The sequence below is a fragment of the Aspergillus pseudoviridinutans genome (genome assembly GCF_018340605.1).
Source record: "Aspergillus pseudoviridinutans IFM 55266 DNA, scaffold_6, whole genome shotgun sequence".
Classification (NCBI taxonomy): domain Eukaryota; kingdom Fungi; phylum Ascomycota; class Eurotiomycetes; order Eurotiales; family Aspergillaceae; genus Aspergillus; species Aspergillus pseudoviridinutans.
Genome location: NW_025091286.1, coordinates 420,242 through 448,074, shown reverse-complemented (window position 1 = coordinate 448,074; position 27,833 = coordinate 420,242). Strand labels below are relative to the sequence as shown.

The 27,833-nt window shown below is 51.8% G+C and overlaps 8 protein-coding genes across 8 annotated transcripts; 4 read left to right on the top strand and 4 right to left on the bottom strand.

Moving 5' to 3' along the window:
* Positions 1-571: 571 nt before the first annotated feature.
* Positions 572-2,112, top strand: Asppvi_008608 (putative MFS transporter; the record flags this gene model as incomplete). The annotated part of the gene is made up of 6 exons (XM_043304474.1): positions 572-797; positions 860-892; positions 943-1,108; positions 1,164-1,635; positions 1,689-1,940; positions 2,071-2,112. 6 exons carry the CDS (start codon positions 572-574, stop codon positions 2,110-2,112), a joined length of 1,191 nt encoding a protein of 396 aa, XP_043160409.1.
* A 784-nt stretch (positions 2,113-2,896) lies between these two features.
* Positions 2,897-4,722, top strand: Asppvi_008607 (retrograde regulation protein 2; the record flags this gene model as incomplete). Its single annotated transcript, XM_043304473.1, has 2 exons — positions 2,897-2,955; positions 3,042-4,722. 2 exons carry the CDS (start codon positions 2,897-2,899, stop codon positions 4,720-4,722), a joined length of 1,740 nt encoding a protein of 579 aa, XP_043160408.1.
* Positions 4,723-5,731: 1,009 nt separating this feature from the next.
* thiA (thiamine thiazole synthase) lies at positions 5,732-6,776 on the top strand (the record flags this gene model as incomplete). Its single annotated transcript, XM_043304472.1, has 2 exons — positions 5,732-6,068; positions 6,118-6,776. 2 exons carry the CDS (start codon positions 5,732-5,734, stop codon positions 6,774-6,776), a joined length of 996 nt encoding a protein of 331 aa, XP_043160407.1.
* A 212-nt stretch (positions 6,777-6,988) lies between these two features.
* Asppvi_008605 (inositol phosphosphingolipid phospholipase) lies at positions 6,989-8,434 on the bottom strand (the record flags this gene model as incomplete). Its single annotated transcript, XM_043304471.1, has 1 exon — positions 6,989-8,434. One exon carries the CDS (start codon positions 8,432-8,434, stop codon positions 6,989-6,991), a length of 1,446 nt encoding a protein of 481 aa, XP_043160406.1.
* Positions 8,435-8,722: 288 nt separating this feature from the next.
* Positions 8,723-10,462, top strand: Asppvi_008604 (WD40 repeat domain-containing protein; the record flags this gene model as incomplete). Its single annotated transcript, XM_043304470.1, has 3 exons — positions 8,723-9,287; positions 9,342-9,505; positions 9,566-10,462. The coding sequence occupies 3 exons, from the start codon at positions 8,723-8,725 to the stop codon at positions 10,460-10,462; spliced, it is 1,626 nt and encodes a 541-aa protein (XP_043160405.1).
* A 762-nt stretch (positions 10,463-11,224) lies between these two features.
* Positions 11,225-12,034, bottom strand: Asppvi_008603 (glycoside hydrolase family 128 protein; the record flags this gene model as incomplete). Its single annotated transcript, XM_043304469.1, has 1 exon — positions 11,225-12,034. The coding sequence occupies one exon, from the start codon at positions 12,032-12,034 to the stop codon at positions 11,225-11,227; it is 810 nt and encodes a 269-aa protein (XP_043160404.1).
* A 5,986-nt stretch (positions 12,035-18,020) lies between these two features.
* On the bottom strand, positions 18,021-19,760 carry Asppvi_008602 (uncharacterized protein; the record flags this gene model as incomplete). Its single annotated transcript, XM_043304468.1, has 2 exons — positions 18,021-19,488; positions 19,585-19,760. The coding sequence occupies 2 exons, from the start codon at positions 19,758-19,760 to the stop codon at positions 18,021-18,023; spliced, it is 1,644 nt and encodes a 547-aa protein (XP_043160403.1).
* Positions 19,761-20,297: 537 nt separating this feature from the next.
* On the bottom strand, positions 20,298-26,843 carry Asppvi_008601 (putative ubiquitin-protein ligase E3 component (UBR1); the record flags this gene model as incomplete). Its single annotated transcript, XM_043304467.1, has 2 exons — positions 20,298-20,565; positions 20,632-26,843. 2 exons carry the CDS (start codon positions 26,841-26,843, stop codon positions 20,298-20,300), a joined length of 6,480 nt encoding a protein of 2,159 aa, XP_043160402.1.
* Positions 26,844-27,833: the final 990 nt, after the last annotated feature.

The window sequence follows — 27,833 nt, the reverse complement described above, 5'->3', positions numbered from 1 at the left end:
ACTATAAATCTTTAGCCTTCTCGACATGAGATATCATATAGACTTGTCCAGTTCGCCAGGCTCAACGAACGGCTGGAGGGAGCTTAAGAGAGCTTAAGAACAAGCTTTCGCTCGACCCGCCACTTGTATCTCCGCACTCTAAGCCTGAATATAACGCTATTTACGTGAATTGAAAAGCTCTTTTCCATGGCTGGGGTCCAATTGAGATCCAATATGGAGCCCAGGTGCTACTCTCGGATAATTAGGATACCTCGATTATGTATGAATCCACTTTTCCTCAAGTATTGCCTACTCCATGGCGTCACACTTCCCTCTAACCCCCTCACCGAATCTCAGCCATTCTGGCCCAATTATGAGACAAGAGGATCGCGGTCCTGGTCCTAATGCTGCAGATCACTTAATAGATCGGAACATTGTTACACCAGTATTGCCGATGTTACTGCGTGCTCGGCAATTAAAAAGCGCATCATGCCCTCGTTCTCCTACAGCTCTCACAATGTCTTTCGATCTGTTGTTGCCGCCTCCTTTCCATTCATAGCGAATACCCTCATTCTAAGCAACACTTTCGGCTATGGCGCTTTCCGAGGACAATGGCAATCCTAAGAATCAGACGGAAGACGCCATTGAACAAGCCCCCGGCATTGACATGGAGAAACAGAGCGCGGTCCATCACGATGAAGGCAGCGACACAGCACTGCCCTCGATCCCTGCAGCGGTCATTACTATAGACCCGGCTGTCGAGCGCCGAGTTCTGAGGAAATTAGATCTAAGGGTTCCGACACTCATGGGGTTCTTGTGTGAGTTCTCCCCCCGCCTTGTCGACTCTAAATGTTGTTCCTAACGAGGACATTGAGCCTAGATCTTTTGGGGCTCCTCGATCGCTCTAACATAGGTTTGTTTTATGACTGGAGTGGAACAAGATTTACATCTGACTTTAGACAGGCAATGCATACATAGCTGGGATGAAACAAGACTTACATCTAAGCGGACAGCGCTATTCTTGGCTTCTGACGATTTTCTACATCGCGTACACGCTGTTCGAGTTTCTAGCCTTGATGTGGAAGATTCTGCCACCTCATCGCTGGGCAGCGATCTCTGTAATGAGCTGGTAAGTGCCACATGACGACTCGGTTCCGTGTGTGACCACCGTCTAAATGTTCCAGGGGCATTGTTGCGACTTGTCAAGCTGCGGCACAGAGTTGGGAGGGAATGATGGCCCTCCGTTTCCTTCTTGGGGTGTCTGAAGCCGCGTTTGGCCCTGGCACACCGTATCTGTTGTCCTTCTTCTATCGCCGTCACGAACTCGGTCTGCGTATTGGGCTGTTCTTCTCTGCTGCGCCTCTGGCCAATACATTTGCAGGCGCCTTGGCGTATGGAATCACGTCTGGCCATTCCAAGTTGGCCAATTGGCGATTATTATTCTTAGTGGAAGGGGCACCCTCTTTGCTTGCCGCTTTCCTTGCCTGGTTTTTCCTGCCGGATCACCCGTCGTCTGCCCGTTTCCTGAATGATGAAGAAAAAAAGGTTGCACGAGCAAGAGGGCTCCGGAAAAGCGGTGAGGGCGAGCGTGTAGCAGGCATTGACTGGAAGGATATTGGCCGTACCCTGTTGGATGTCAAAGCCTGGATCACGGCGGTATGTTGTGCTTCCTTGATACTCGAGCGAATGGTACTGATACGGAATTCCAGTTGATGTACTTCAGCTGCAATGTGAGCTTTTCTTCGCTCCCTGTATTCCTTCCCACTATCCTTAAAGACATGGGCTTCACGTCGATCAACGCCCAGGGTCTCACAGCGCCGCCATACTTTGCTTCGTTTCTTGTTACAATTGCCACAACTTGGTTGGCCGATCGACTGCAACAGCGAGGACTGATGATTGCCTTGTTGTCGCTCATTGGGGCTGTTGGATATGTGCTCCTCGCCACGTGCACCTCAGTTGGGGTCCGTTATCTCGGCGTGTTTCTGGCAGCAGCGGGAGTTTTCCCCTCCATCGCTAATATACTTCCTTGGGCATTGAGTGCGTCATCACCATCTTCATATCGTCTGATCAGAGGTTAATCAGCCCATCTAGATAATCAAGGATCCGACACCCGACGAGGTATGGGGATTGTAATTCTCAATCTGGTCGGACAATGTGGCCCTTTTCTGGGCACCAACATTTTCTACGAACGAGATGCCCCTCGATACGTTCGGGGACAATCAGTTTGCGCCGCTTTTATGATATTTACGACTATCCTAGCACTCACTTTGCGGTGTCTGTTGGTCTGGGAAAACAAACGCTTGGACCGGAAATATGGTACCAGGAACGAGGAATCTGTCGAAGGAGGGTCCAATGGAAACAATTTTAGCGTGGCAGAGGAGAATTATGGATCTAAATTCCGCTATGTCCTATGAGATATTATGATGACGGCTTTGTTTATATAAAAATGCGAGACGGGCTATGATATGCAGCTAAGATGGATGGCTAGGACGATATAAGAATATGATTGAAAACAAAGTCGTGTTATGTCTAGACTTGATGACAGATCTCTATAATCCATTTGTCTAGATCTCGAGATTGTATTGTTGCAGCGCTCTGGATATGGCTGCATCGCTGCCAGTGATAGTAGCTCCTTGCGTGTGTTTCCTTAGTGGGGCAGACTTTCCGATTGACCTCATCCTGTCTTTCCATCACATGGTCAAAGTCAATTCTTAACAACTGTTCTACAGCGAGAGGCACAGAGTGTGCATCGTATTCAGCTCCTATTTTGTGGATTCAAGAAGGTTCATCTTCTTGGGAGGTCGCTCTGGTGGCTCCTTTGTCGCCATAAAAGCGCTCGTGGTACCGATTTCTGGATAACAACATCATTGTGGTGCATCGAATTTCATAATCGGTCTCTGAGATTCGAGCAGTCAACATGAGTATGGAATCAAAAAATGATACGGCAAACCTGTATGGCCTGGTGGACATGGGAAGGTAAGCTATGAGCACTGAACTCTCCGGCTACGTCTGCCGCCAGAGCATAAGTTATCTTCACTTTCAGCTACCTGACCGGAAAACAGCAATGGAATTCGCTTCTCCATCACCGACATCTCCCCGCCCACAGCCCGGCTGCTGCCAACAATCTACCAAGACCGGGTGGGGATCTCCCTCTACGAGGCCCAATTCTCGCAGACAGAGAACGGGCAGAGGGTGCGGGGCCCCATCTCGCAAGAAATCATCGAGCAGGTTGTGGACCGCCTCGTGCGGTTCAAAATCACCTGCGATGACTTTTGCGTACCCGCGGGCAACATCCACATCCTCGCTACAGAGGCCACACGCACCGCACCCAACTCTGACGAGTTCCGGGCGCGGATCAAGGCCCGCACGGGCTGGGAGGTGCGCATGCTCTCCAAAGAGGATGAGGGGCGTATCGGGGCGCTGGGCATCGCAAGTAGTTCGCATTCTGTCGCGGGACTTGCGATGGACCTTGGGGGCGGGAGTACGCAGATTACCTGGGTGACAGAGGAGGACGGGGTGGTGAGCACGAGTCCCCTGGGTTCGTTCAGTTTCCCGTACGGGGCGGCGGCGTTGAAGCTGCGCTGGGAAGAGGCGAGGAGGCAAGGCGGGGACGCCGAGGCAAAGTTGAAGGAGGAGATGACGAGGAATTTCCAGGATGCGTACGCGCGTCTACAGCTTCCTGAGCATCTCGTTGAGGCTGCTAATCGCAGTGGAACATTTGATTTGTATCTCTGCGGTGGGGGTTTTAGAGGCTGGGGATACATGCTCATGAATCAGTCTAGGGTCAACCCGTACCCGATCCCGATTATCAATGGCTACAGAGCGCGCAGGGAGGATTTCCACGATACGGCATCCGTTCTAGAGACGGTCTCGGATTCTGAAGTCCGGGTGTTTGGAGTGTCGAAGCGGCGGGCATCGCAGATCCCCGCAGTGGCTGTTTTGGTCAATGTCATCATGGATGCTCTACCTGCCATTACGCATATACAATTCTGTCAGGGAGGAGTACGCGAGGGCTTTTTGTTTGATCGACTTCCACAGGAGATTCGAGCAGAGCACCCTCTTCTAGCCGCGACGTCACCATACGCGCCTCCATCTGCAAAGGCAATCAGGGACCTTCTACTACAGGCATTGCCAACTTCTCCATCACCAAAAGCGTCTTTGCAAGCACCAGAATCCTTTAATGTTAGTTTAATAACTGCTCTGGCCAACATGCTCTACGCGCATTCTCAAGTGCACCGGGCTTGCCAGTCCGCAGCTGCGGTTCACTGCACAACCAGTGGGATTCTGGCGACAGTCAACAACCTTACGCATGTTGATCGCACTCTGCTCGCGCTGCTCCTCTGCGAGCGGTGGGAGGGCGACCTCCCTCCCACAGACCAGACATTCCACCATCAGCTTAGCAGATGCGTGTCGGCGCAGGAGGTATGGTGGTGTCAGTACCTCGGGCGAGTTGCCGTTCTGATCGGGGACGTGTATCCTGCAGGCCGGGTCCCGAAGACAGGCGAGAGAATTCAACTGGAGACGACCTGGACGTCTACCGTGAAGAAGAAGGAATTGTGCGATATGTTGTGTCTCCGGATAATTTTCAGTGACGATGCAGCAGAAGCTACTGGGCGGCATATGCTGCAGGAACGGGCGGAGACGATTGAGAAGGCTGGCAAGAGGAAAAACTGGATCAACGAGTATGGCGTGCCAGTGGGTACCCAGATCTGCTACCAATCTCCCAGTACAGCTAGGATATAACAACAGGATGTTTGAATGCTATGGAGTAGACAATCGGATCGTTGTACTCCGTTAGTCCTCATATCTGGTGGAGAGCGGGTCAAAGGACGCACATCCACAGAATCACCTTACGTCTCGAGTCCCTCGATGGTCTCGATGATCAAGTGAGTCATCGAATCAAGTGGGTTAACACGATCGTAGACATTATGATGTCTATCCCGTCAATATGACGCCGATCTCGGTTACTTGAGAAGCTCACCGGGTAAACTGATCCACATCAATGGCGGGGATTTCCGGGAGTCGTTGGAGGGGATAGGGTTTAGATTCACCAATTGAATTCTATTAACATATTTGAGTTGTGTTTGATCCGTTAATAATACGTCAATTATAAATGAAACTATCCAATTGAGGGAAATGATAGAACTTTTACCCAAGGTACGATGCAGAATGTAGGTAGTTGTCTGGCTGCGTGTATGCTATTACTCACACTATTTAAACTACCCCTCCTGCCATCCCCCACCTTTTCATCTTCTCCCTCTTCTCTTCATCACACTTCCCACTATCGCCCATCCAGAAGACTTATATCAACAGCTATTACAAGTCCTCCTCGCTTCACTTGGATTTCTCTCGTAATTCGCTAACAACTTTATAGGCCATCGCTATCCACTTGCAATGTAATACACACCTGTGACTCGACCCTCTGGGTCGTTCTCTATCGATGGAAGCCATGGAATCACTTTGGCTGGGCTGTTCATTCAATGATCAAGGTATCTCAGGTAAATCTTGGGCGTGGGCCGGTGTTCGTTCTCATCCATTGTCACAACAACGTGTATCTCTTCTTGGAGCTTGTTACTCTTGACTGGAGTGCATCCAAGAGAGCCACGGTGCCAATGGATGGGTTCGTTCTGAGATTATACGGTCAAAACTTGATCTGGATAATACCAGCGAAAGGATCATGCCTTCCCTCTGTTCTGTGTTTTCCACGTCCGTGGAATAGCTAACCAGTTACAGACTTTTCAAAAACCGCAAAATGTCTCCCCCAGCTGCCATCTTTGAGCCCGCAGTGGCCCCATCTCCCAGCCTCAAGGCCAAGGTTGTCCCTGAGACCGTTCCTGCCTCTGGAACCTCCCAGACTCACCTCCTTGACCACTTCGGCGGCAAGTGGGATGACTTCAAGTTTGCTCCTATCCGTGAGAGCCAGGTCTCTCGTGCTATGACCAGACGCTACTTTCAGGATCTGGACAAGTATGCCGAGAGCGACATCGTCATTGTCGGTGCTGGCTCCTGTGGTCTGAGCACTGCGTACGTGCTCGCCAAAGCTCGTCCTGACTTGAAGATTGCTATTATCGAGGCCTCGGTCTCTCCTGGTCAGTATACGCTTTACGAATCGTACCCTTCGAAGCTAACTCCTCCCAGGTGGTGGTGCCTGGCTCGGCGGCCAGCTTTTCTCCGCCATGATCCTCCGCCGCCCTGCCGAGGTTTTCCTCAACGAGGTTGGCGTGCCCTACGAAGAAGACCCGACGAACCCCAACTTCGTCGTCGTCAAGCACGCCTCCCTGTTCACCTCCACCCTGATGTCCAAGGTCCTCTCCTTCCCCAACGTCAAGCTCTTCAACGCCACCGCGGTCGAGGACCTGGTCACCCGGCCATCCGCTAGCGGTGACGCCAAGGACACTCAGATTGCCGGCGTGGTCGTCAACTGGACCCTCGTCACCCTGCACCACGACGATCACTCTTGCATGGACCCCAACACCATCAATGCACCCCTGGTCATCAGCACGACCGGTCACGACGGCCCCTTTGGCGCCTTCTGCGCGAAGAGGCTCGTGTCGATGAACACTGTTGACAAGCTCGGTGGCATGCGCGGCCTCGACATGAACTCTGCCGAGGATGCTATTGTCAAGAACACCCGTGAAGTCGCCAAGGGTCTGATCATCGGCGGAATGGAGCTGTCTGAGATTGACGGCTTCAACCGCATGGGACCTACCTTTGGCGCCATGGTGCTCAGCGGTGTCAAGGCTGCCGAGGAGGCCCTTAAGGTCTTTGACGAGCGTCAGCGCCAGTGTGCCGAGTAAGTGGCTGCTGTGAATGCTGGATGCAACGCAATTCGGTGATGGATGGATTCCATTTCACTCTTTCATGACATGGATTGATCACGAATAGTCCTGAAATGACACTCATTGAACTCTATTCCACGTCCTCTCGTAAATTAATATATAATTACACTTAGCGGCCTCTGCTGTAGAGATATATACAGTCGTAAATATTATAAGCCTAACAACCCAAATCATGGACTCTCCTCAATCTTGATCGTTCCCCGGGTACCCGCTTGTTCAACGATGCGCTTCGCATTGCGTACCTCCCACTCAAACTCCTTGAGAGCGCGCAGCTCACTCGAAACAAATAAACCCCCAATCAGCCCATCCAAGATCCCCGCCCCGAAGCTCAGCGTACTCACCAGACACAAGATGAAGGCCACATACGGGAGATGGTCGCCGGTCCACCAGGACCCAACAAAGCAGCCGATCGAGACAATAACCGACGCCACGAAATGGGCCAAGCGCCAGCGGCGCTGGGAGCGTTCGCGGCGGACGTACTTGTCGATCATTTCTATTATGCGGTCGTATGTGTCCGGCGTACAGCCGGCGTTCGGGGCACTGGATACGGGATGCACGACTTCTATCCGTTCTGTTGTCTGAGAGCCCGTCCGGCTGATGACAGCTTCTACGCCAAAGTGGTCGCTCAGCGAGCAGCGTAGCGTCGGGTGCCGCTGTGTCATGCCCACGCCGACGGACTGGACTGACCACTGCGGAGCGGGATAGGCAGGAGGGTACCCGCCGTCGCCGACGAAGATGTAATCCAGTCTCTTTCCGTGGGTACAGGGAGTGTCCTTATCGACGACCACGTCCTCTCCTTTCTCCAGACGCTTGCGATCCTCCTTACTCCACCGCCAGGTATTGAACTTGCCGTCGCAGGTGGCGCCGTTCTCGACCAGGTTGTACTCCGCCGTGGGCACGGGCCTGTTGCGTCTCTGCTCGGGCGGGTCGATCGTGGCGCCAACAGACGAGTCCGGATGCAGGACCTGCCAGACATCGCGGACGGGCGCATGCGCTTGGATAAGCTGGTGCGCAAAGCTCGAGGGTATCATGTTGAAATCACCAAGTCCGATGACGAGGTGGCCACGCTCCGCGGCGCCACGCATCAGCTTGGCGATCTCCCACGCCTGCGCGGTTCGGTGGCAGAGATACGAGTCATTGGGTTCCCGTTCGTAGGGGGCGTGAAGATGAGTGCAGAATACCTCTGCGACGTCGCCGACGCCTGGTCCGAACCGGATGCGCGCGCAGGCGACGCCCTTGCCGACGAACCAGTCGCCGCGGAAGAAGGCAGTGGGCCGGCCGTTGAGTGGGTAGGCGTACATGGTGCTTTCTTCAATGGGCCATTTGGAGAGTATGGCTAGTCCCGCGCCGAAGATGCCGCCAAAGTAGAACTTGCCGTAGGGGAGGACATGGCTGGTTTGCTGGCGGATGCTCTCGTAGTCTTGCTGCGTCCAGCATTCTTGCAGACCGACGATTTGGGGAGGAGGATCAGCGAGAGCGAGTTGACGGCCGATCTCCGACAGTCGTTCATGGCGGAATTTGGAGATATATTTGAGGCCCCAGCAGTTGAGGGTCAGGATGCGGATCTCGGAGGGCGGAGAGGAGGGCGACGGAGAGTGAGATCGAGAGGGGTCCATGGTGGCTGTCGGTATATCAAATATATCAAACGATCTATGAACGTTGTATCAGGAGCATTCTTGAATTGATTTATCGGCAGAAATGTATTGAAAGCACTTCCTCGCCAGAATCAGGAACCCGCGATGCCTGGAAATTGAGGACGGAACGATGAAGTCACGTCTTCACCGCCTCAGGCCGCAAGGCGTCATTGGCCCGCGTGATTTTCATTATCGCGGGATTGTTATCACAAGTCTCTGCCATTGAGATTCACATCCCTAGCTTCTTAACAGTCAATTGACACGGCCCAAATGGACAATTCAGATCATCGCTCTAAACGTCGCCGACTAGAGTCTACGCAGAAGATTAGCACTCCGGAGCCTAATCATGTTTATTCGCCCATCGACTCATCGTCGGATGAGCTAGCGGCTCTCTCCGACCATGACGAGCAACGTCGTCGCGTGAGCTGGACCGCGCAAAAGGTGTACCCCCCTAAACGACCTTACCGTCGAACACGGAGCTTCAGCGGCTCAGAATCTCCTGATGAACTAGCCGTCGATGCCGACGTTTACTGGCGGTCCCGCAACCGCGGACGCAGCCCGTCGCGCTCCCGCTCTGAGACCAGCGCCCATGAACAGTTGTCGGAGCGCTATCAGGATGACGAGCTTGAGGCAGACGAGGAGGAGAGTGCGGTGGATGCAGAGGTTGAGCAGGTGTATTCGGACCGGTCGCCTACGCCAGTGCCTCCGCCGGCCCCTCCGCCGCCGCCCAAGCCGGAGAAACTGACTTACCAGCAAAAGTTCTTGCTCAGGGGGCATCTGCGGGGCGTATCGGCGGTGAAATTTTCTCCTGATTCTACCATGATCGCCAGTGGAGGTATGCTCATCTGTCAGGCTCGACCGTGAGATGGGGTGTGACTGACGTATCTAGGGGCCGACGGAGCGGTCAAGGTTTGGGATACGCGCAGCGGGAAGCTCATCCATACATTTGAGGGACATCTGGCGGGTATTTCTACAATATCCTGGAGTCCGGACGGGGCCACGATCGCGTCGGGGTCGGATGACAAGACCATCCGGCTGTGGAATGTGTTGACGGTAGTGCCATGTGTCTACGCCTGCGGTTTGACCAAACTAATATCTTTCTTGCATTGACAGGGCAAAGCTCACCCGATTCCATTTGTTGGCCACCACAACTACGTCTACCAAATTGCCTTCTCCCCAAAGGGCAACATGTTGGTCAGCGGATCTTACGATGAAGCGGTCTTCCTATGGGATGTTCGGTCCGCCAGCGTGATGCGATCGCTGCCGGCACATTCCGACCCCGTCAGCGGGATCGACGTCGTATGGGACGGGACTCTCATCGTCTCCTGCGCCACGGACGGGTTGATTCGAATCTGGGACACAGCGACGGGCCAGTGTCTGCGAACGCTCGTGCACGAGGACAACCCGCCCGTGACGGCGGTCAAGTTCTCGCCCAACGGCAAGTTTGTGCTCGCCTGGACGCTGGACGACTGCGTGCGGCTGTGGAACTACGTCGAGGGCCGATGCATCAAGACCTACCAGGGCCACGTGAATCGAAAATACAGCTTGTTGGGCGGGTTTGGGACCTACGGGCTGCCAGGAGCGCCGTCGGAAGCGTTTGTGGTCAGCGGAAGCGAGGACGGATCGATCCTCTGCTGGGATGTGGTGAGCAAGAAGATCCTGCAGCGACTGGAGGGGCATAATGGAGTGGTGCTGGGCGTGGATACATGTAGTCTGGGAGAGCAGCGGCTCATGGCGAGCTGCGGACTGGATGGGACATTACGGGTCTGGGAGGAGGTGGAGGAGAAGGAAGAAGCAGCTGAAAGCGACGATGTCGCCGTGAAAGCTGAAGTGAACGGTGACAGTGCTGATGATGGTGACGATGGTCGCATCGACAAAGCCGAAAATGGTATCGTCGCCGACGAAGCAGTGAACGGTCTCAAAGTCAAAGTGGAACCTACTCCGCAACCCGAAGAGGGGGACGGCCCTGACGAGACCAAAGACCAAGACGGCGACACACTGATGGAATGACGGATCATTTGCATTTGCGGATGTATATTAGGATACCCCGGCGTCTGGAGTTGTACTACCTTATCTATATTCTCATGCGCACTAGTAGTCTACGTCTACATCTTCATCTTCATATCTAGCATGCGGTGAAGAGCCATTTCAATTCAGCATAGCGTGGTACACCGAGAGGGACACAGCGAGGTACAGATTTCACATGGGAACATAACCCAATCGTTATTAGTCTACCCTTATTAACCGAGCGTCAACCAAATATTCTTCTATAATACCTTAGTGCCTGTAGTTCCATTTTAGGGTAAACGAGATCAACAGTGGTTCTCCCAATCAGCACTGAGTCTGCAGCATTCGTCTTTGAAATTATATAATGTCCGCCAATCAGATTGCTTTCCATTGGCCACAATTCCATGGTTCAGAAGATAAACAGATAAATAATGCTTTAGAAGTAGCAGGCAAGACCCCTCCCCTGATTTTGATCAACATCTTTCAGTTTCACCTTCCCTTTGTGGGTAAACTGGTAGACTAATAATGAATCTGTTATAAATTATGGGTCTATTCTTTACTTTGTAATTGATTTTCAGCATTCTTTTTAAGGTAAATGAAATGCTAAAATAGAGTCTGGGCCGGTCTTTATATAGTGTGCTTTTTTTCATTTCTTTTAGGGTACACAATGCTTAGTACAGTTTCCACACAGACTTTATGTAGTAAGGGTACACGCATTGGACCGCTGATCATGGGAAGAATAGGACCACAGTAAATGACAAAATTTTAAGAGACATAGACTTGGCCAGTGGAKGTGAGACCACTTCCGCTGACCAGGTAGTTATCCGCACACATGAAGAACGCATAGCGACCGACCATGGGCTGCGAGTCCAACCAGGGCAGAACCTCGCTGAGGAACTGGGCGGACTCGCTAGACGAAGCGCCGGCGCTGAGGTCGCTGCTGAGGGCAAACTCGGTGATCCAGACACTCTCGAGACCCTTCTCGGAAGCGAACGAGGTGGCTTGGTTGACGAAGGTCTTGAACTCGTCAGCGGAGTTACCGTACCAGTGCACGGCCAGGGCGCTGATACCGCAGTCGGTGCAGGACTGCAGGAAAGTGTTCATCCAGTCCAGGCCTTCGCCGGCAGAAGGGCTGTTGGTGACACCGGGGGAAACCAGCTTGGCCTTGCCGCTGTAGGGGGTGATGTACTGTTTGTAGGCCTGGGCGGCCTCAGAGGGGGACATGGCAGCCTGGGCGCTATTGTCGGGCTCGTTGAAGCCCAGAATGTAGCTGCTGCCACTAGCCAGGGCCGTCTCGATGGCTGTGAGCCAGCCGCCGAACATCTTGCTACCCCAGAGCATGGGCACGAACTCGACGCCGGAGGGCAGAGTACCAGAGGCCAACATGTTCCAGTCATAGGCCCACGAAATCGAGCCATTGCTGCCGAGGGCTTGCACGGTCGAGGCATCGTTGTAGGCGGCGCCGCGCTTGGTGCTGGAGCGCTTCTCGACGTGGCGGTGCTGGTGGCCGTGGGGGGCGGCCATGGTGGAGGAGGCCAGAAGGCCGGCAGTGAGGAGGTTCTTGAAGGAGACCATTTTGATTCTTCTTTTTCTTTTCGTCTTCTGATAGGTAGAGTAAGGAGCGAGCTGAGAACAGGGTTCTCAAAGAGTGGAAAAGGGAGTGAGGATGTGCTTGAGCAAGCAAGCAGCAGATAAAGTCACAAGAAAGGAATGACTGTTGACCGTGCACTGCACAGGACAATAACAGCAAAAGCAGATTCTAAAGGAGAGAAAGAGGACGAGGATGACAAGAGGACAAGAAAAGAATGAAAAGATCGTCAAGAGGTCGAGGGGGAAAGAGGCACATTTAAAAGATTGTGCCTATTACGGTAGGCGCCACAAAGGGACACTTCTAATGAGAGTCTGGGCGCCAATCCTCATGAAAGACGGCATTATTGCCATTGTTCCTGCTTTGTTTTTTCTTTGAATAAACGGGAATTCACCGAATCCAGCAATCTGATTTGTAGGGATGGGTTTCTGTTCCTGAGGGGAACACGCATCCACGGAACTCCATCAGGAGCCGTCCACGGTGGAGGATGGCACAACCACTGGGCCTATGAAATAGACATGTCTGTCAGGTACAGGAACAGCCGGAGACAGCTCACATGCTGTGAAATGATTTGGCACCACCGACAGACAGAATGGATTAGAATGTGGGCCACAAAGATCCCTGAGGATGAAGATGATGATGATTGATGGATCAGACGGAGTCGACATGATTGGGTCTGGACTGCCTGGGCGCCTAAGGCTACTGACACTAGTCGGGACATGTTTTTATTTCTGGAAGCCTGTTCAACATTGTTCAATAATAATCGAGTCTTCTAGAAAGATAGAAACAGCAAGAGACACGTCAATTAGAACAGTGCATACTATTTAGAGAGCATCGGGGTCTGGACTATTATTGATTGTTACTGCTGTACTCCGTACAGTGCTTTAGTCGACCACTTCTCATCCGGGTGTCATTAGCGGTCTTTGCAGTGCTCCACCGGGGATCCACGACAGTCCAGACCAGAAACTCAGATTTCCCATTCCATTTGACCGCACAATATTATTACAGAATGCTTACTCTCGCGTTCCTCGGCGTGTTTGATTATTCCCTGGACGGAATTACCAGGAAGCCCTGTATCTAGCTGGCCGACAAACAAGCCAACACTCATCGAGGCAACACCGCAAGAAACAAAGATCTCGAGCATCTGAGATCACTGACATCAAGTTTGACGATGTGGCTGTCCTGCATACGTATACTGCTAGTGCTCCGGCTTGACTCTCTCACTATCTGCACACTAAGAAAAACATGAAACACGCCGATCGCTGAGGGCCGCCACTACCAAGCATCGCCGGTTTGCCCACTAGCCCCCTAGTGTGCGCTTTATTCGACCACGCAATGAAGAGCAAAAGGCAAGGCAGAGTGTCTTAGTCACTGGTAAGCCGGACGACGTGGACGTGGAGCTGTGGCTGTCGTCATATCAAAATGTCTCATTAAACTTAGCCTCGACGAAAATGAACTTTGTCGCCAGGATTCCTTTCGTCCACACTGGCAGTGAAGAAGGGAATTCTATCTGGAACCATGTCTCGCCGCCGTCTTTCTCCTAGGCCTGACTATTACCCCGGTCTTCCTGGTCGATTGCCCATGGTTGACCCTGAACAGTTTCCTTCGTTCGTCCTTTCCTCGGGGTCAGGTATTTGACAGGAATCGGCCACCATCAGGGCTGAGGCAAACCACCGGGTTGTCATTGGAACATCCATCTGATGACCCTCGCTGGCTGACAGGCTCCACGTCTGAAAGCAGCCACTGAGCTATCAGAGAGTGGCGCTGCGTGGCAAGCATGATATCTGCCTGGCGGCGGTCCTCCCGGCGTAGCGCCGACCACGGAACTGTACCATAATGATAACCCCTGTCAAATTCTCGGATCCATCTATCGACTGAAATTGTAAAAGGAAATTCATCTGGGAGAAGCCGTAACGCTTATAGTCGACTGCAGCACACAGGAACACCCCGGAATGCCCCAAAAAAGACGATATCTGTACCAAGGAAGGCTTTGACTTTCCCCTCCAGCTGGCAGAACTTCCCTTCAGAATCGCTGTGGACTCTACTAGTAAGCCTAGAGGAGTTTGCCTCGGCTTGTGAGGGACATCCTTCGCCGACTCATCATGAAGTCATTGCCCGATTCGGTAATCATCCATGTCCGTTGGTAAGAGACAAGATTCGTAGCCCACTTTCCACAAGTCTTCGAGTCTACAACTATAATGATTAAACCAAGGTTGAACCGAGTACTTGCTTTATCCTCAATCAGCTCCTCTACCTGCGGAAATGTCGAGGCGCTGGCTCAACAAAACCGCTCCCAGCCAATCCGCATTGGGCAGACAATGCCCTGCCTGTCCTGAGGAGACTCAGGGACTGAGATCGTCATAATAGCATCCTGAAATTAGAAGTACCGAGAGCGGATGCATACCAGCATTCGAATCACTAGAATATTAGCCTTCAATTTCCCTGCTTTACATCTTATTCCTCTCGTATTTCGGATCTCTGTACAAAAGAGCCATCCTGGACAGCATCATTTTCTCTGCTTGCCTTGGACGGAGTCCTGCAGTTGTGGTATTCAGATTGACTGGATATGAAGCAAAGGTCGAGAAGTAATTAACCTGGAGGTCTGCATTGATGGCTTTGTACAACTTACTAAAGCCATGAATGCTAGTGCCGACAAGAGATCTCTAGGCGGATCGTGCGTCTGTTACACTGGGTTTCTATCTGCTAGCATAGGCCCCAGTGCCTCAATGCTAAATGAATACCAGAATGCTTGACCTTCCGTGCGCTGGGTCAGGCGCCTTTAAGTGCGCGCTTTTCGTGAGTATTTATCGGACAGTCGGTCAAAAGCGCCTGAACTCAACTCCAAGCCCGTGGCAGAATTCCTGCCATGTTCCCTGCTTCTAAGAATTGTCATGACTTGAACATTGGATGGACGACAGCGGGCCGTAAAAGCGAGGAGAAGCCGACCTAAAGAGCCAGGAAGAGCAAATGCCGCTCCGTCAGCATTGCTGCTGGTAAGATCTTCTCATAAACTTCCCACCAGCCCCTCCCTGCTGAAGAGATATCACTTACACATAGAGTGAAGCTCGCCAGTGACAAGTCTGCTGGTCACTTTTGCGCAGACGAAACAATTGCACGGAATGGTACCTGTATAACCTGGAGGAGCCAAAGCAGCCCCGTCAGCACGCATGCTGGCAAGATCTTCCTTACAGACTTCCCACCAGCCCCTCCCTGCCTAGAAAGGAATGATACTTGCCTGTAGATACATGGTCGTAAAATCGTTGAAGTGAGCGGCTCGATGTCATCCAGACAATATAAGCGAAGGGTGACAGGAACACGAATGCTGATAAGTCTTTCTCGATCAGGTTCTGGCCAGCTTCTCTATGTTAAACGAGAGGATCACTTACCTGAGAGCCCAACGGTCTGTGTTGCCGTACAACCGTAGTACAAAGTGAACAGCATATAGAAGCCTACGAACTGGAGGACCAGAAGGCACCTCCCTCAGCAAAGTGTTTTCACAGTACTGGTATAAGATCCTTCCTCTCTATAAACTTCCCGCCAGCCCGCCCTGCCTATAGAGAAGTCACTTACCTAGGTAGGTTCAAATGCTGATTCCTCTCGAATGGAACTCGGTCAATCGGATGAGCTTATGAGCCGACGAGATGAAAAACCCTACATCGACGACGGATCCCACAACGTCCACCGTCAGCACAATGTCACAGAATGCTGGTAAGATCCTCCTCCATAAACTTCCCGCCAGCCCGCCCTGCTTAATGGAAGAGTCACTTACCTGACCGTGACATGTGTCCGACTCCGCTCGAAAGAGGGCAAGAAAGCAAGATCGAATGGTTGAAATCCTAGAACAACGACCCGCCCCCAACGTCCACTATCAGCATTACTGCTGGTAAGATCCTTCCCTGTGAACTTCCCGCCAGCCCGCCCTGCTCAAAGATCAGTCACTTAGTGAAATGGCGTGCTTGCCGTTGTGTCAAGCGGACCGTCAAAGGAGTGTCGAAGAGATAGAGCCCTACATCAACAACCACCTCCCTCAGCACAGTGTTTCCACAATACTGGTAAGATCCATCCCTATAAACTTCCCACCAGCCCCGCCCTGCCTATAGAGATGTCACTTACCTGATGGCACAATGGATTGACCTTGTGTTGCGAAGGCGAATGGATCCCATCACGGATGAAGCCCTATATTATCACCACCTCCCTCAGCACAGTGTTTCCACAAAATACTGGTATAAGTTCCTCCCTCTCTATAAACTTCCCACCAGCCCCGCCCTGCTTATAGAGAAGTCACTTACCTGAAGATGCCATATGATTGATATCGTATCTTGCAGAAGACGAATGGAGTCCGAACGAGTACCTGCACCAAACGACCCAAACCCAGCGTCCACCGTCAGCAAATTGCTGGTAAGTTCCTTGCCATAGCTTCCCGCCAGCCCTCCCTGCTGATGGACCGAGCCACTTACCTCCTATATCTTCATCAGAGAACAGAGAGACAAATGCCTCCGTATACAGGGGCGGACAACCTGGATAATATGTTAGCAAAGCCCGCAAGATTCTTTCGCTCTTGGCATCTTTCAGTTGGAGGGAAACTTACATCGAGGATTGCATCGCAGAGCCAGCAGCTTGTTGTGCCGTCACGACAGAGTGAGATGTCTCGATAACCTATTCAACAGAAGGGACACAAAGGCTCCTTCGTCAGCACAAGGACTGGTAAGGTCTTCCACCGTCTCCGCCGATCAACTCATCAATCCAGGGAAGTACTATGGCAGGACGGAACGACATCAGACTTAGTACTGCTCAATTCCAACCGTTATCTCGACTCTTACGCTGTCTTTGACAGCAGGCTATGGCAAGATGGCAAGAGGAGGAAGGCGGCAAGAAGCCGGCAGTGTAAACCGCGAGGAAGAGCTTGGTACGATCTGCGTATTTCGTGGATGGCAAGTGACGCAAATGAAGAGAAGGACCAAAGAACACAACAATATATAACAATGAAAGAACAAAACCTTGCAAGAACACAAGCCAGATCCTCACGATTATCCGTCTTGCCCCAGGCATGTCCACCAGCAGAAGCCAAAAACCATGAAGGATCTCTAGGACATCTGCACGAGCTGTAAAGCTCGCGGCCTTGACATAGGCAAGGACTTACTGGTAAGCGTCTTCTCGAGCTGTGAAGTGCGACAAGCTGGGGTCTTGTCAGCAGGCTTCACTGGAGCCGGTGAGCTCGCAGCCAGGGCACTTTATGACAGCCATAACTGAACGAAGGAGCAGCCTCGAACGGATAACTCGGTGAACCCAAGCCACCTCAATCCCTGGATGATAAAGAAGAAAAAAGCTCGGGTTCTTACCTGAAAGAGTGAAGCTCTTGGATGGAATCAAGCAGCTCTGACTTGGAACTCAACTGATGAAGTCATAAGAGAGTTCAAGTGGGAAGAGGAGTGAAGTAAAGAGAAAGCGAATGAGGAGAAGAAAGAAAAGAAAGAAGTAGCGAGTCAGAAGATGAAGAAATACTTCTAAGCTACTCATCTAAATAGGTAAAGCAACTGAGAGTGAGATGGAGAGTTGAAAGAAACATGGAGGAAGATGGGGGGTTGAAGGGAATTTAGGCTGAGAGAAACAAGCGAGCGTGGGAGAAAATCTTCGCGTCAGCAGGACATTCACAGGGCTATTGACGAAGATTGAGGTAATCGATGTGCGCAGAGGACGAAGAGTGAGAGAAGAACAGAACAGACAGAGGCCCGGCGAGGTGAATGTGTTGGCACTCTGGTACTCTGTCTCACGCGGCCAAATCATATAGTCGACGACGGCAACAACAGAGTGGAAAACATGGGAGGGTGAGATCTTCAGGGGTCTAGTTGCGAAGAACCATAAACATTGATTGTTGATATGCCTATAATAGAAACACAAAGTGGTGGAAATGAGTCAAATTCGAAAGGATAGCCATGGTATTGTGCGTACACGAATGCTACTGTTACAACAGAATCAGTCTTTCTTCCGCCCTTCCAGAACACGCAACACATCAGCTGCGCTATTCTTGTCTCCTTTCTTCTTCTTGGGGCCCCTCTTCCTCTTCTTGCTCCCTTCGTTTTCAAACACGACCGCCTCATCATCTTCCTCATCTTCGATGCGACTCCCCCCAAATCCAAAGTCCAGATCCGCAGCGTCCAGTGCTTCGCGACGTCGAGCTTCCTCGAGAAACTTCTTTCGACGCAGGAGAGTTTCGTTATCCACGTCTTCCTCTCCTTCCCCAGGAACCGCCCCCGCAGAGGGTGACGCCTGCCGCAAGGCAGCAGCCCGCTTTAATGCTGCCAGCAAAGTCGGATCCGTGGTTAGGGGGTTAGCACGACGGTCAGACTCTGGGGGCTCATCTTTCGTGGAGGTAGAGAAGTAATTGCGAGGTTTGTGCGGCTCGACAGCGGGTTTCTCTTCGTCCGCGCTGACGCCTGCCTTTTCTGTAGTTTGAATCTGCCCTTCGTCCTCATCTGAAGTACTATCATCCTCATCCTCATCTCCTAGTGGATTGTAATCGGCTCCTACACCCGCGAAGATATCGTCATCCTGATCAGTAGAAGGAGAGGCTGCTACCTTAGCAGCGATTTCCGCTGGAACCTCCATACCCAGTGGCTTCGCGTCTTTTTCAGGTACAAGCAAGCCGTTGCCCTCACCAGGCTTGTCGAGCCATCTCACTTTTCTCTTGGTCCTGCCCTCTGCATCAGTTATCACAAGCACCTCCCTCCGTCTCCCGTTCTCATCTTGCTCAATGAACCTTTTCTTCTCAACCTTGGATTCGCCAATTTTCTTGAATTTGCCACCCAACGCTGGCTCAGAAGAATGCGACGTAGCAGTAGCAGCTGCCGCTGCCGCACGACTAGCTTTTAATTCCCGTAGTATTTCATCCCGCGTTTTCTTCGCAGGCAGCAGCGGCGGCGGCGCCATGGTTCCTTTCTTCTCCTTCTTTTCCTTCGGCGCAGAAGGTAGCGCAGTCTGCTCTTTCTCCTCCAACACACGATCGAATGCCTCATCCACATCCTCAGCTTGATCTAGCCCTTCTTCATTCTGTGGTTCGGACGAAGCCGGCGTTTCCTCGGACGCTTTCGTTACATCCTCCCCCGCCTTGACGCGCTTCAGAAGCTCCCAGTCTAGACCTTTCACCATGTGCGTGCTCTTAAGATCACCGCCCACCCCAAGCTCAGACCGTATCTTGTCAAATGTCGCCTGGTCGATCTGCCCCAGCTTAACCATCTCTTCCAATGCCTGAACGCGCTTCTCAATATCCGAGCCACTTTCATCTTGTACTTGGCGCAGCAGCGCAGCTCGATCCTGGTACCCCGTGGGCAGTTTCGTGCCTTTGGGAGCGGCGGACGACTTGAACCGTTTTGTAGGTGGCTGTTGGGACTCGCGGCGCTGCTCGGCTAATTGTCGCGCGAAATCGACTCCCGTGACGGAGCGCCTGGGGTAGAAAAATGAAGTCAGTTAGCTTGCGATTCATTTTGCCGTATTCTTCCCCCGTAAGGAGATCCGTAGTTGGCATGGAGAAGTTACATACGGTGTCATTGGGATGCTGGAGCGCATTCTTGATCCGAGGGCGAGAGCGCGCGGCGTTGCACCCGCCACGCCTGCATCTTGCTTCGGTGATGTTTCATCGACAGGACTGGCTTTGTTGGCTCTAGTGCTGGCAGATGGTGTGTCTAGTACCAGTCGTCGGAATTGCTGATTGTTCATGATGGCACAGAGAAGGTGACGATAGATCGTAGAGGTAGAGAGACGGTAGCGCAGAGGTAGAATATCTACATCAATAGTATGGTGTAGACACCCAATCTATTAAACTGTTCGCAAGAGAATGAATTTGGTTGTTCAGATTGTTTCATCGTTCATTTTCTCTATCTCGCATCCGATGTCCGACCATGATAATGTCGGGCGGAGTGGAAAAAAAGCGGCGGAGCTGCGTCTTTGCACTCCGCACGGGTACGTCAGGGTTCTTGGCGGCATTTGAGGCTAATACTGCGTCCCGTATGGGGCACTTTATACGAACGTGGGAAGAAGTATTCCCACGAAAGATGGGTGTTGGAGGATATTCTAGTCCGCATACTGCAATTTAAGATTATTACAAACTGTACCAACGCACAGAAAACTTAGTGAATGTCGTGAAGCTTTTATTCGGCGAGTTCAAGGGCTATGTAAAACTCATTCCACATAGGAAGCTTTAAAAAGTACGAGAAAAATTAGAGTATATCTACCACTATTCACCCGCGGAATACTTCAAAGGGTTTCCCATCCCCCGTTATTGATGTCTGCCTCCAGCTTGCGACTGATAGTGGCAGGGATGTTGTGATTCAGCCACACATCACGGAGGAGTCGATCGTATCGTTTTTGATTCAGAATCAGTTGTCGGTTTCGTCGGAGTCCGGGATCAACCTCGCCATGGCGGTCAAGGTATGGAGCGAAGTGCCAGGAGCCGTTCTTGTTATGGAGGTAGAGGATCGCGCATTTGCGGATGTTGATGAAGAGACCCACGTTTTTGCCACATCTAGTGGTGTGCGAGTCAGCATTTTATCGAAAGAGTTACTTGTAGGGGTGTTATATGATCACTTACTTCTGCAGATGTTGATTACAGCCGCCTACTCTATTGTCCACCGAGCAGCACACAGCTTGCGAACAAAAGATATCTCCACAGAAAAGGCAAATACTGGGGTCGGTCAACTCCTTCTTCGTCTTCGGACACCGTCTCCGGTTGACTTCTTCGATCAAGATGTCATAGTATTTCGGGAGCCCGATCAGTTCGAAGATAGCCGGATGAGGAAGACTTGGCCACAATTGGTGGTCGGTGATGCGGGTACCTACGCGAGAACTCTTCCAGTGAGAGATCCAGCCGGCAACCACGGCATCAAGCTCGTTGACTTTCTTCGCAGGGTTGAGAGAGAAGAATATTTCGTCGAGAGAGGGAAGTTGCAGTAGTTTTGTCAGCCGGTCCAACTCTGAAGCTCCCATGTCGTTGAATCCAGCGGTGGGGAACTCGACGCCATGTTGGACGTGGAGCAGGATGACAACCTTTCGGAGGAAGACAAGGGCGTAGCTTGATACCAGCCGTCTCAGCGCAATGATTACGCCTGGTGTTGCAGAGTCCTCGCCATCCTTAACGTAGCCACTGTCTGCAGCAAACGAAGATCCTTCATCATGACGGAACGAGTTCTCCCTCAACTCACCGACAATGGAGTTGAAGAAATGGCGAGTAAACTCATACCTCTCATCCGATAGCTCAACGTCCAAGAGATAATGCGCGTCTCCGTGTTCGGCAAGTTCCTTCTTCAGCCCTTGGGGATGCAAGATGTAGGTCATGGCTACTTTGACGATTTCAGCCACATAGCACAGCTGGACGAGGTGGCGCACATCGATCTTCAGCACGGATAACAGAGACAGAGAGCATTCTGCCAGGAAGACAAAAGTGTCCTTGGCTAACATGGGCTCGATATCACGGGCCCCATCAAGCAGCGCAGTACCTACCAAACAAGGATGGCCGGCAAATAACTGGCATATCTTCTGACGATGTATTTCCTGAAATTCATCCGCAGCACGGCTGTGATGACCGCCGCTCTTGTACAAACACCCGACTGCAGCATATGATAAGGCAGTTTCGGCCAGGACACGGAGATGAGTGAGCGTCAACTGGGGAATCTTATCAAGCAGAGTTGACCCTGCTTCCGATTCTACACCCCGCTGTGCGATTTCGATGGCGGCAATGCTGTAACCGAAGCTCGAGAATAAAGAGTCGGTGTGAACGAGATCGTCGTTGCTGCTGTGTATAGTTTCAGGGGGGTGATTGAACGTCGAATGGACATGGTTCGTTCGAAGAGTCTTCTTAAGACGCTTGTAGATTTGCAAAAGCTCGAACATGGGACTTTCATCCGGGGTCGACGAGACCGGTTGTAGTGGGCTGGATGCGCTGGCGTCTTCGTGGGATGGGAACAAACCTGGCATCGGCATTCTCACTTGAGGAGGGTGCTCTGTCGTCGGTGGCGGAGGACCGGACACCAATTGTTCAATCTGGTTGGCAAGGGGGGGAACAAACGCCCTTTGAAGGTAGTCGAGGAACATGTCATGATACGACTGCAGTTGCAACGAGTCTTTCTCTACAATAATAGCGTGATTCTGCGGCTGAGCGAGCACAGTTTTGAGCCCCGTGCTTAGAAAGTCGATAAATGAAACGGTGGTGCTAAGGGGGCCGGGGTATGACTCCTCCTTGCCTTTCCAAATGATCGGAAGAAACGCGTTACCCAGGGCCTTGCAGAGTGGACAGACGAATTCCTTAAGGAACAAGCGCTCAGGATGGTTTCGCGCGATTTGGTGAGTATGACGACGCTGGGTGGCTGCATAATAGACTTCGAAACACGAATAGTGCATGATGTGCCCGCAACCAGTCGTCACAGGCCCACGAACTGTGTTCTTCGCGTCGAACCCTTTGCTCAGACCAATTTTCTCAGTGATGACCTCGCCCCCACTAGAGTCCAGTCGTTTCACGGTGACCTGGTTCTCGCCTGCTACACCGAACGGCCGGATGCTCTCAGCAGACTTGTCCAGACTTAACGGGGTCTTGAGCACCTCTCTGATCCAGTCGGGATCCTGAACGTCAGTCTGTCGCAGAATATTGCTGTCCTGAACCAGGGCAAATGTGCCGTATAACCTCGAATCGTTGGTTTCTTCCTGACAGAGAATGCAGGTTCCACTGGGATACTTCCAGAGCTTGGCCTCGGGGGCGGCTTCGGGTTCCGACTCAAGGTCGCTGAAATCCTCCTCTCCCCAATCAATGGCGCCTTGACTGTTCAGGAAATTCTGCTGCTGTTGCTGAAATTGAGCCATCACTCTTGCCTGTCGCTCAAGTGCTTGCTTCTTCTTTAATTCCTTCTCATTATCAACATCAATGGCAGGGGAATTCGTGTCCACTCGGTCGAATGGGAACGTCAAGGAAGCCGTAGCAGAAGCATACGCCCGTGGGCGCTTCTGCCACAGTCGCTTGAGAATGTGACGAATCTTCGGCCCACAGGCAGAGAATTCGGGCATGACAGATATTTTCTCTAGCAATCCGATGATGGTCAGATTGCCCGCTTGAGTCCCTCTGGCTCTGGACAATGCATTCGAAATGAATGATTCCCTCGCCTCATCTGCCATCTCGTCCTCCTGACTATTGTCCTCAAGAGTGGCGGCCAGGATGAGATGTAACACCACTTGAAGGAAGGTTTCAACGCGAGTGGATGGGATGTTTGGCGAACATTCCTTTGACGACATCACATAGTCGAGGCATTGATGGATAAGCTGAGCGAATAGCGGAGTCCTCGTGAAATGCGAAAGATCAGAGAAAGCGCCGGAAGTGATAGGTCGCAGATGCGGCTCAAAGACGATATCTGACGCTTTCTTTCCCGTCTTTTTCGCTACCCATTCCCTGTAGATGCTCTCTGCCTCATCTCGTTGATTTTTGGTGTAATGAGCGCTATAGGGGTCAATGAGATCAATATATTCCGGCTTGAGCTCAAAGGTGCCAGTGTCATTCAGGCCTTCAGGCGGACGGAATCCTGCAACCTCTTCCAACGTCTCTTGGAACATGCTCGAATCAAGTAGCTTATCACTCAAGCGCGTTGATAGGTCGGAGAACGAAAGAGGCTTGAAGCATAGGACATGGGCAATATCCCTTCGGATGTTGTCACGAGTTACAGTTTCATTATCGTCAATAGCCTCGAGTGAATTTCGGTCAGTCAGCAAGATGATCAACAAATGGACAAACTCCTCAGCTACATCAATGATCTGTGCATCTTCGTAGCCAGCACGTGGAGTGTAGTTTCTGGTCATCCAGTCCACCATGCCGAAACGATCTGCTATCGATGCCAGAACCCTGCTTGGATCGCAAGTCACTAAAGCGGTCTGCAGGAGGAAGATATCGCGATAATACGCAAAGTCACGCGATGACACTCCCCGGTACTGCGACATCTGATGCCGAAGGCTGAGGCCGTTGCGAACCCACATTCCAGCCTTCATCTGTGCCAGCCATGCGCATACTCTCAATGGGTAGTCAAACATGGTAAGCAGCAAGTCGTCGGGGGTGAGGGAGCTGTCGCGAATAATATTGTCGTTGGCCATACGAGCGGCGTCTAAAAGAACATCGCGCATTTGAACACCACTCACATTACGCGCACATTCGAGCAACCACGAGAGTGTGTAATGCAGTGCATGGTGAAAGCTGATAGACCCCTTTTCGACGACAAAGTCCACCACGCGATGACGCGGAATTCGGTCAGGGTGGTCGACCTCGAAATCGAAGCACGGCAGCAGCTTGAAACGAACGTACTCTTTGACCTCTGCCTGCTCGAATCGCTGGCGCTCCAACCCAGCGGAGTGAACAATTGCTGAAACAGCAGCCATTCGGATTGCCCTGAACAGATTCTTCCCACCATCGACTTCAGGATTGCGGAAAGCTTCACAGAACTGGCGGCAGAGACGATTGATTTCTCGCATCAGAATTGAAGCGCTTATCCAGGCGTCTGGCTCGTACTCAACATGTTCCCCAACTGCGCGGATATTCGGACAGATACCTTGAGAAAGCTTGACAAGGTCTAGGAATTGAGAAAGATACTGCTCCTCGGTACGAACGTGGTGCTGTACATACTCGGATTGCAAAAGGTAACGCAGATCCAGGAAGAAGTGGTAAAGGCGCCGGTTGGTGACTGTACCTGCGTCAAACGCCAATGTTGCGTTTGGATTGACCTCATATGCTTCGCCCACCTGTCTTGTGGTCAAGAACGTGTACAGGATAGCCATCACTTTGGTCAGGAAGTTTCCACGCCGCACGATCTCTTCAGTTATTGACGGTGTCGTGAGGATCTGTAAGGAAAGGTTCACAATAGAATGATCTGGTTCTCTATCGGCAATGAGGTACAATTGCGCCAATGCGGTGTAGAGGGCCGACATGCGCAGGCCCAAGATTCGTTTGAATTGCGGAACACTGACCACGGTGCCGATGTAAAGATCGCGAAGATCGGTGCGCGTTTTCTTCCACAATCTCAGATCGAATAGAATCATCCAGTCCAGTCGCGTACGCTGATAAAAGTCCTCGTAGACAGGTACGTTCTCCCTGAACGAAAAGCCAGCAGGCCGAGTCAGCCAATACCCCGGCGCCCTGGCCGGAGGAGGCTTGACCACCCCGGAGGGAGTTTTAGGAATGGCAACGGTGGAGATGTCAGCGCATTCGCCAGTGTCGTCAGCACTGTGCTCTTCACCGGCCGGATGCATGTCGTGCTGAGTCTGTTGTGCCTCCTGCGCTCGAGACTGTTCCTGCTGCGCTTGCAGTTCTTCTCGTTCCCGCCGTTCCTGCTCATCTATCAGTGCCATCCGCCTTTGACGCAGATCCTCGAGGAGGCTCGCAGCGATTTCGAAGGGTACTGTGTCATCAGCATTGCCCATGACCATATCTTCATCTTCCTCCACCTCTTCTCGCAGTCTGTTCAAATCGATCTCCATCTCCTCATCCTCGTCGTCCGCATCTTCATGGGTCTCGGCATGATCCTCGTCATCATCGCCTTCGCCTTCGTCATTACCATTACCATTGTCATCCTCATCATCTTCAAGGTCCGCTTCAGGCGCGAACATCACTTGACCTTGAGGAGCGACGGCCGCCAGCATTAGCGTGCGGTATGGTGAATGCTCCTGTCTCGCGTGATCATCGATGCCTTTCAATCCAATACTGGCGTTATAGGCACCACTGCCTTGTCGCCAAGGACTGAGGAACTCTTCGCAGATTACATGGCGCAAAATCTGATCGTCTTCCAGCACGGTGCACCCCGCAATATCAGAAAGCCATTCGACAATAGTTCCGCACATTTGCTCGCGAAATGTATCGCGAGCAGATCGCACTGTAGTCGTAACCTTGATCTGCTCGAGGACTTGGGATACCTTAAGCAGTTGGGACAAGTCCTTGGACTGTCTGACCACAGTCCTCCCAATATCATTGGTTTCATAGGCCTTCTTCTCACCAAAGCGAATTCGTTCCCGGCAAGCCCGAGCGACCTGATTAGCCACGTCCCGAATAGTATGTTTCTCATCATTCCAGAGGGCACAAGCCCATTCTGGTTCTTCCTCAGCCTGATCTCCGCCACCGTACCAATCTCCGGTAAGTCGGGATGCCACTTCATCCTGTCTTATGCCATCCTCTGTCTTGGGTAATCTCAGTTGTTCCGGAGAGCACGAAATGACATCGCAAAAATAGTCCATCGCTCGGGAAATCGTAAGTCTGATATTTTCTGCCCAATCCGAGGGCAGGTGAGTCTGAGCGCGCTGCTTGCCCTTGCTGTCGCCGCGGTCGGTATGAATTGCGCAGAACAAAGGATACCGCCAAGCTTCATCGTCGCCACAGTCGCAGCAACCACAGTTACCCGACGATAATGAGATCTGGTACTGATGGTCCGAGTGGTCGGAAGCGTCAAAGCATTTACTACACAGGACGCACGTATCATCAACGGCACAGGTAACGCATCGATACGTTGCCTCCCCGGCCCGGAAAATATGACCGCATCGTTTCCCCCGCGCAGCTTCTGTGTACTCTGCTCCTTCTTGAGCACCTTGCGCTTCCGCTAGCTTCCATGGTCCTTCCGGAAACCCGTTCGGGAAGAGCTGGCGTAAACGGTCTTCATCGAAGCCTACTAGCGAACGAAAGAGGAGCTCGAGCAGATCTCGCTCGGCCTCAGGTCCATAGCGACAACCGTGTTCGAAGGGAAGCCGAAGGAGGCCTTCACCAAGTTTCCTCTCACATTCCGTGAGCATCATTCAGCTTGATATAAATGTAGAACCAACTCTCATTCAGCTGCCCAAAGCGGGAGTGAGCACTGCGTAGAGTCGGTTTGGTGAAACGAAGTTCCGTGCGGCGGGACAATGAGGGCGATTCCAAAGGTTCCACTGCGTATGATAGATAATTGGCAGGAAAGCGTTGACGTCGTGAAGGTCGCTAATATAGACAGACAAACAGACGGTATATGGAACAAGAAGATCTGGAGATAGCGTAAACCTAAACTCAAAACAAAAATAAATGTATTAGTTGGCGAGTGAATTAGAATATCGGAAGAGAAGATATGACTGTCACCTCGGCGGGGCGAAGAGCTCTGGTAAGCCGGACAGAACACAGCTGCAGGTAGAGATCAAACTCACCAATAAGAGCTTCAGACCATGAGACTCTTCCTCTGTAAGTCCACAAGATCAAAGCTATGAAGACAGCCAAAAAGATACTATAACAGGAAGAAGCAAACCCGAGGCTGTTGAAGATGAGCAGTAGCTGTTATGATTGCGTTGCCGCACGCAAACAGCGGGTGACCGCTGGATGTCTTTTGCCGCCACTGAATCCCCATTCGCGCATCTTCTCCCCACTAGAAAGGGACTTGATAGACAGCTTTCTACTTTTCAAAGAAAAAGGATGAAGGGTTGATTACAGCTTTTCCAAATTCTATTGCATACAATCGGGCCGAAAATAATAACAACAATTCCCCCTCTGTACTCAGCAGTAATATAACATAGGCATCAGGCAACATCCCCCGAGGATGCATCTGATGAGAATTGGTGCTGCATCTCTATTCATCTAGCGAGCATCCGCGTCTCTAGTCTTCTTCTTCCTCCTCCTTGTTCATGTAAAGGTGCTTGATGTCCTTCCATTGCCGCTGTAACGTGTATACTCATCAGTCAAACGTTCCGCATTTATCTCACAAAGGGACAGGTATCGACGAAGGTAACGTACACCGCGGTTCATGGTATCCCAGATCTTGTTGG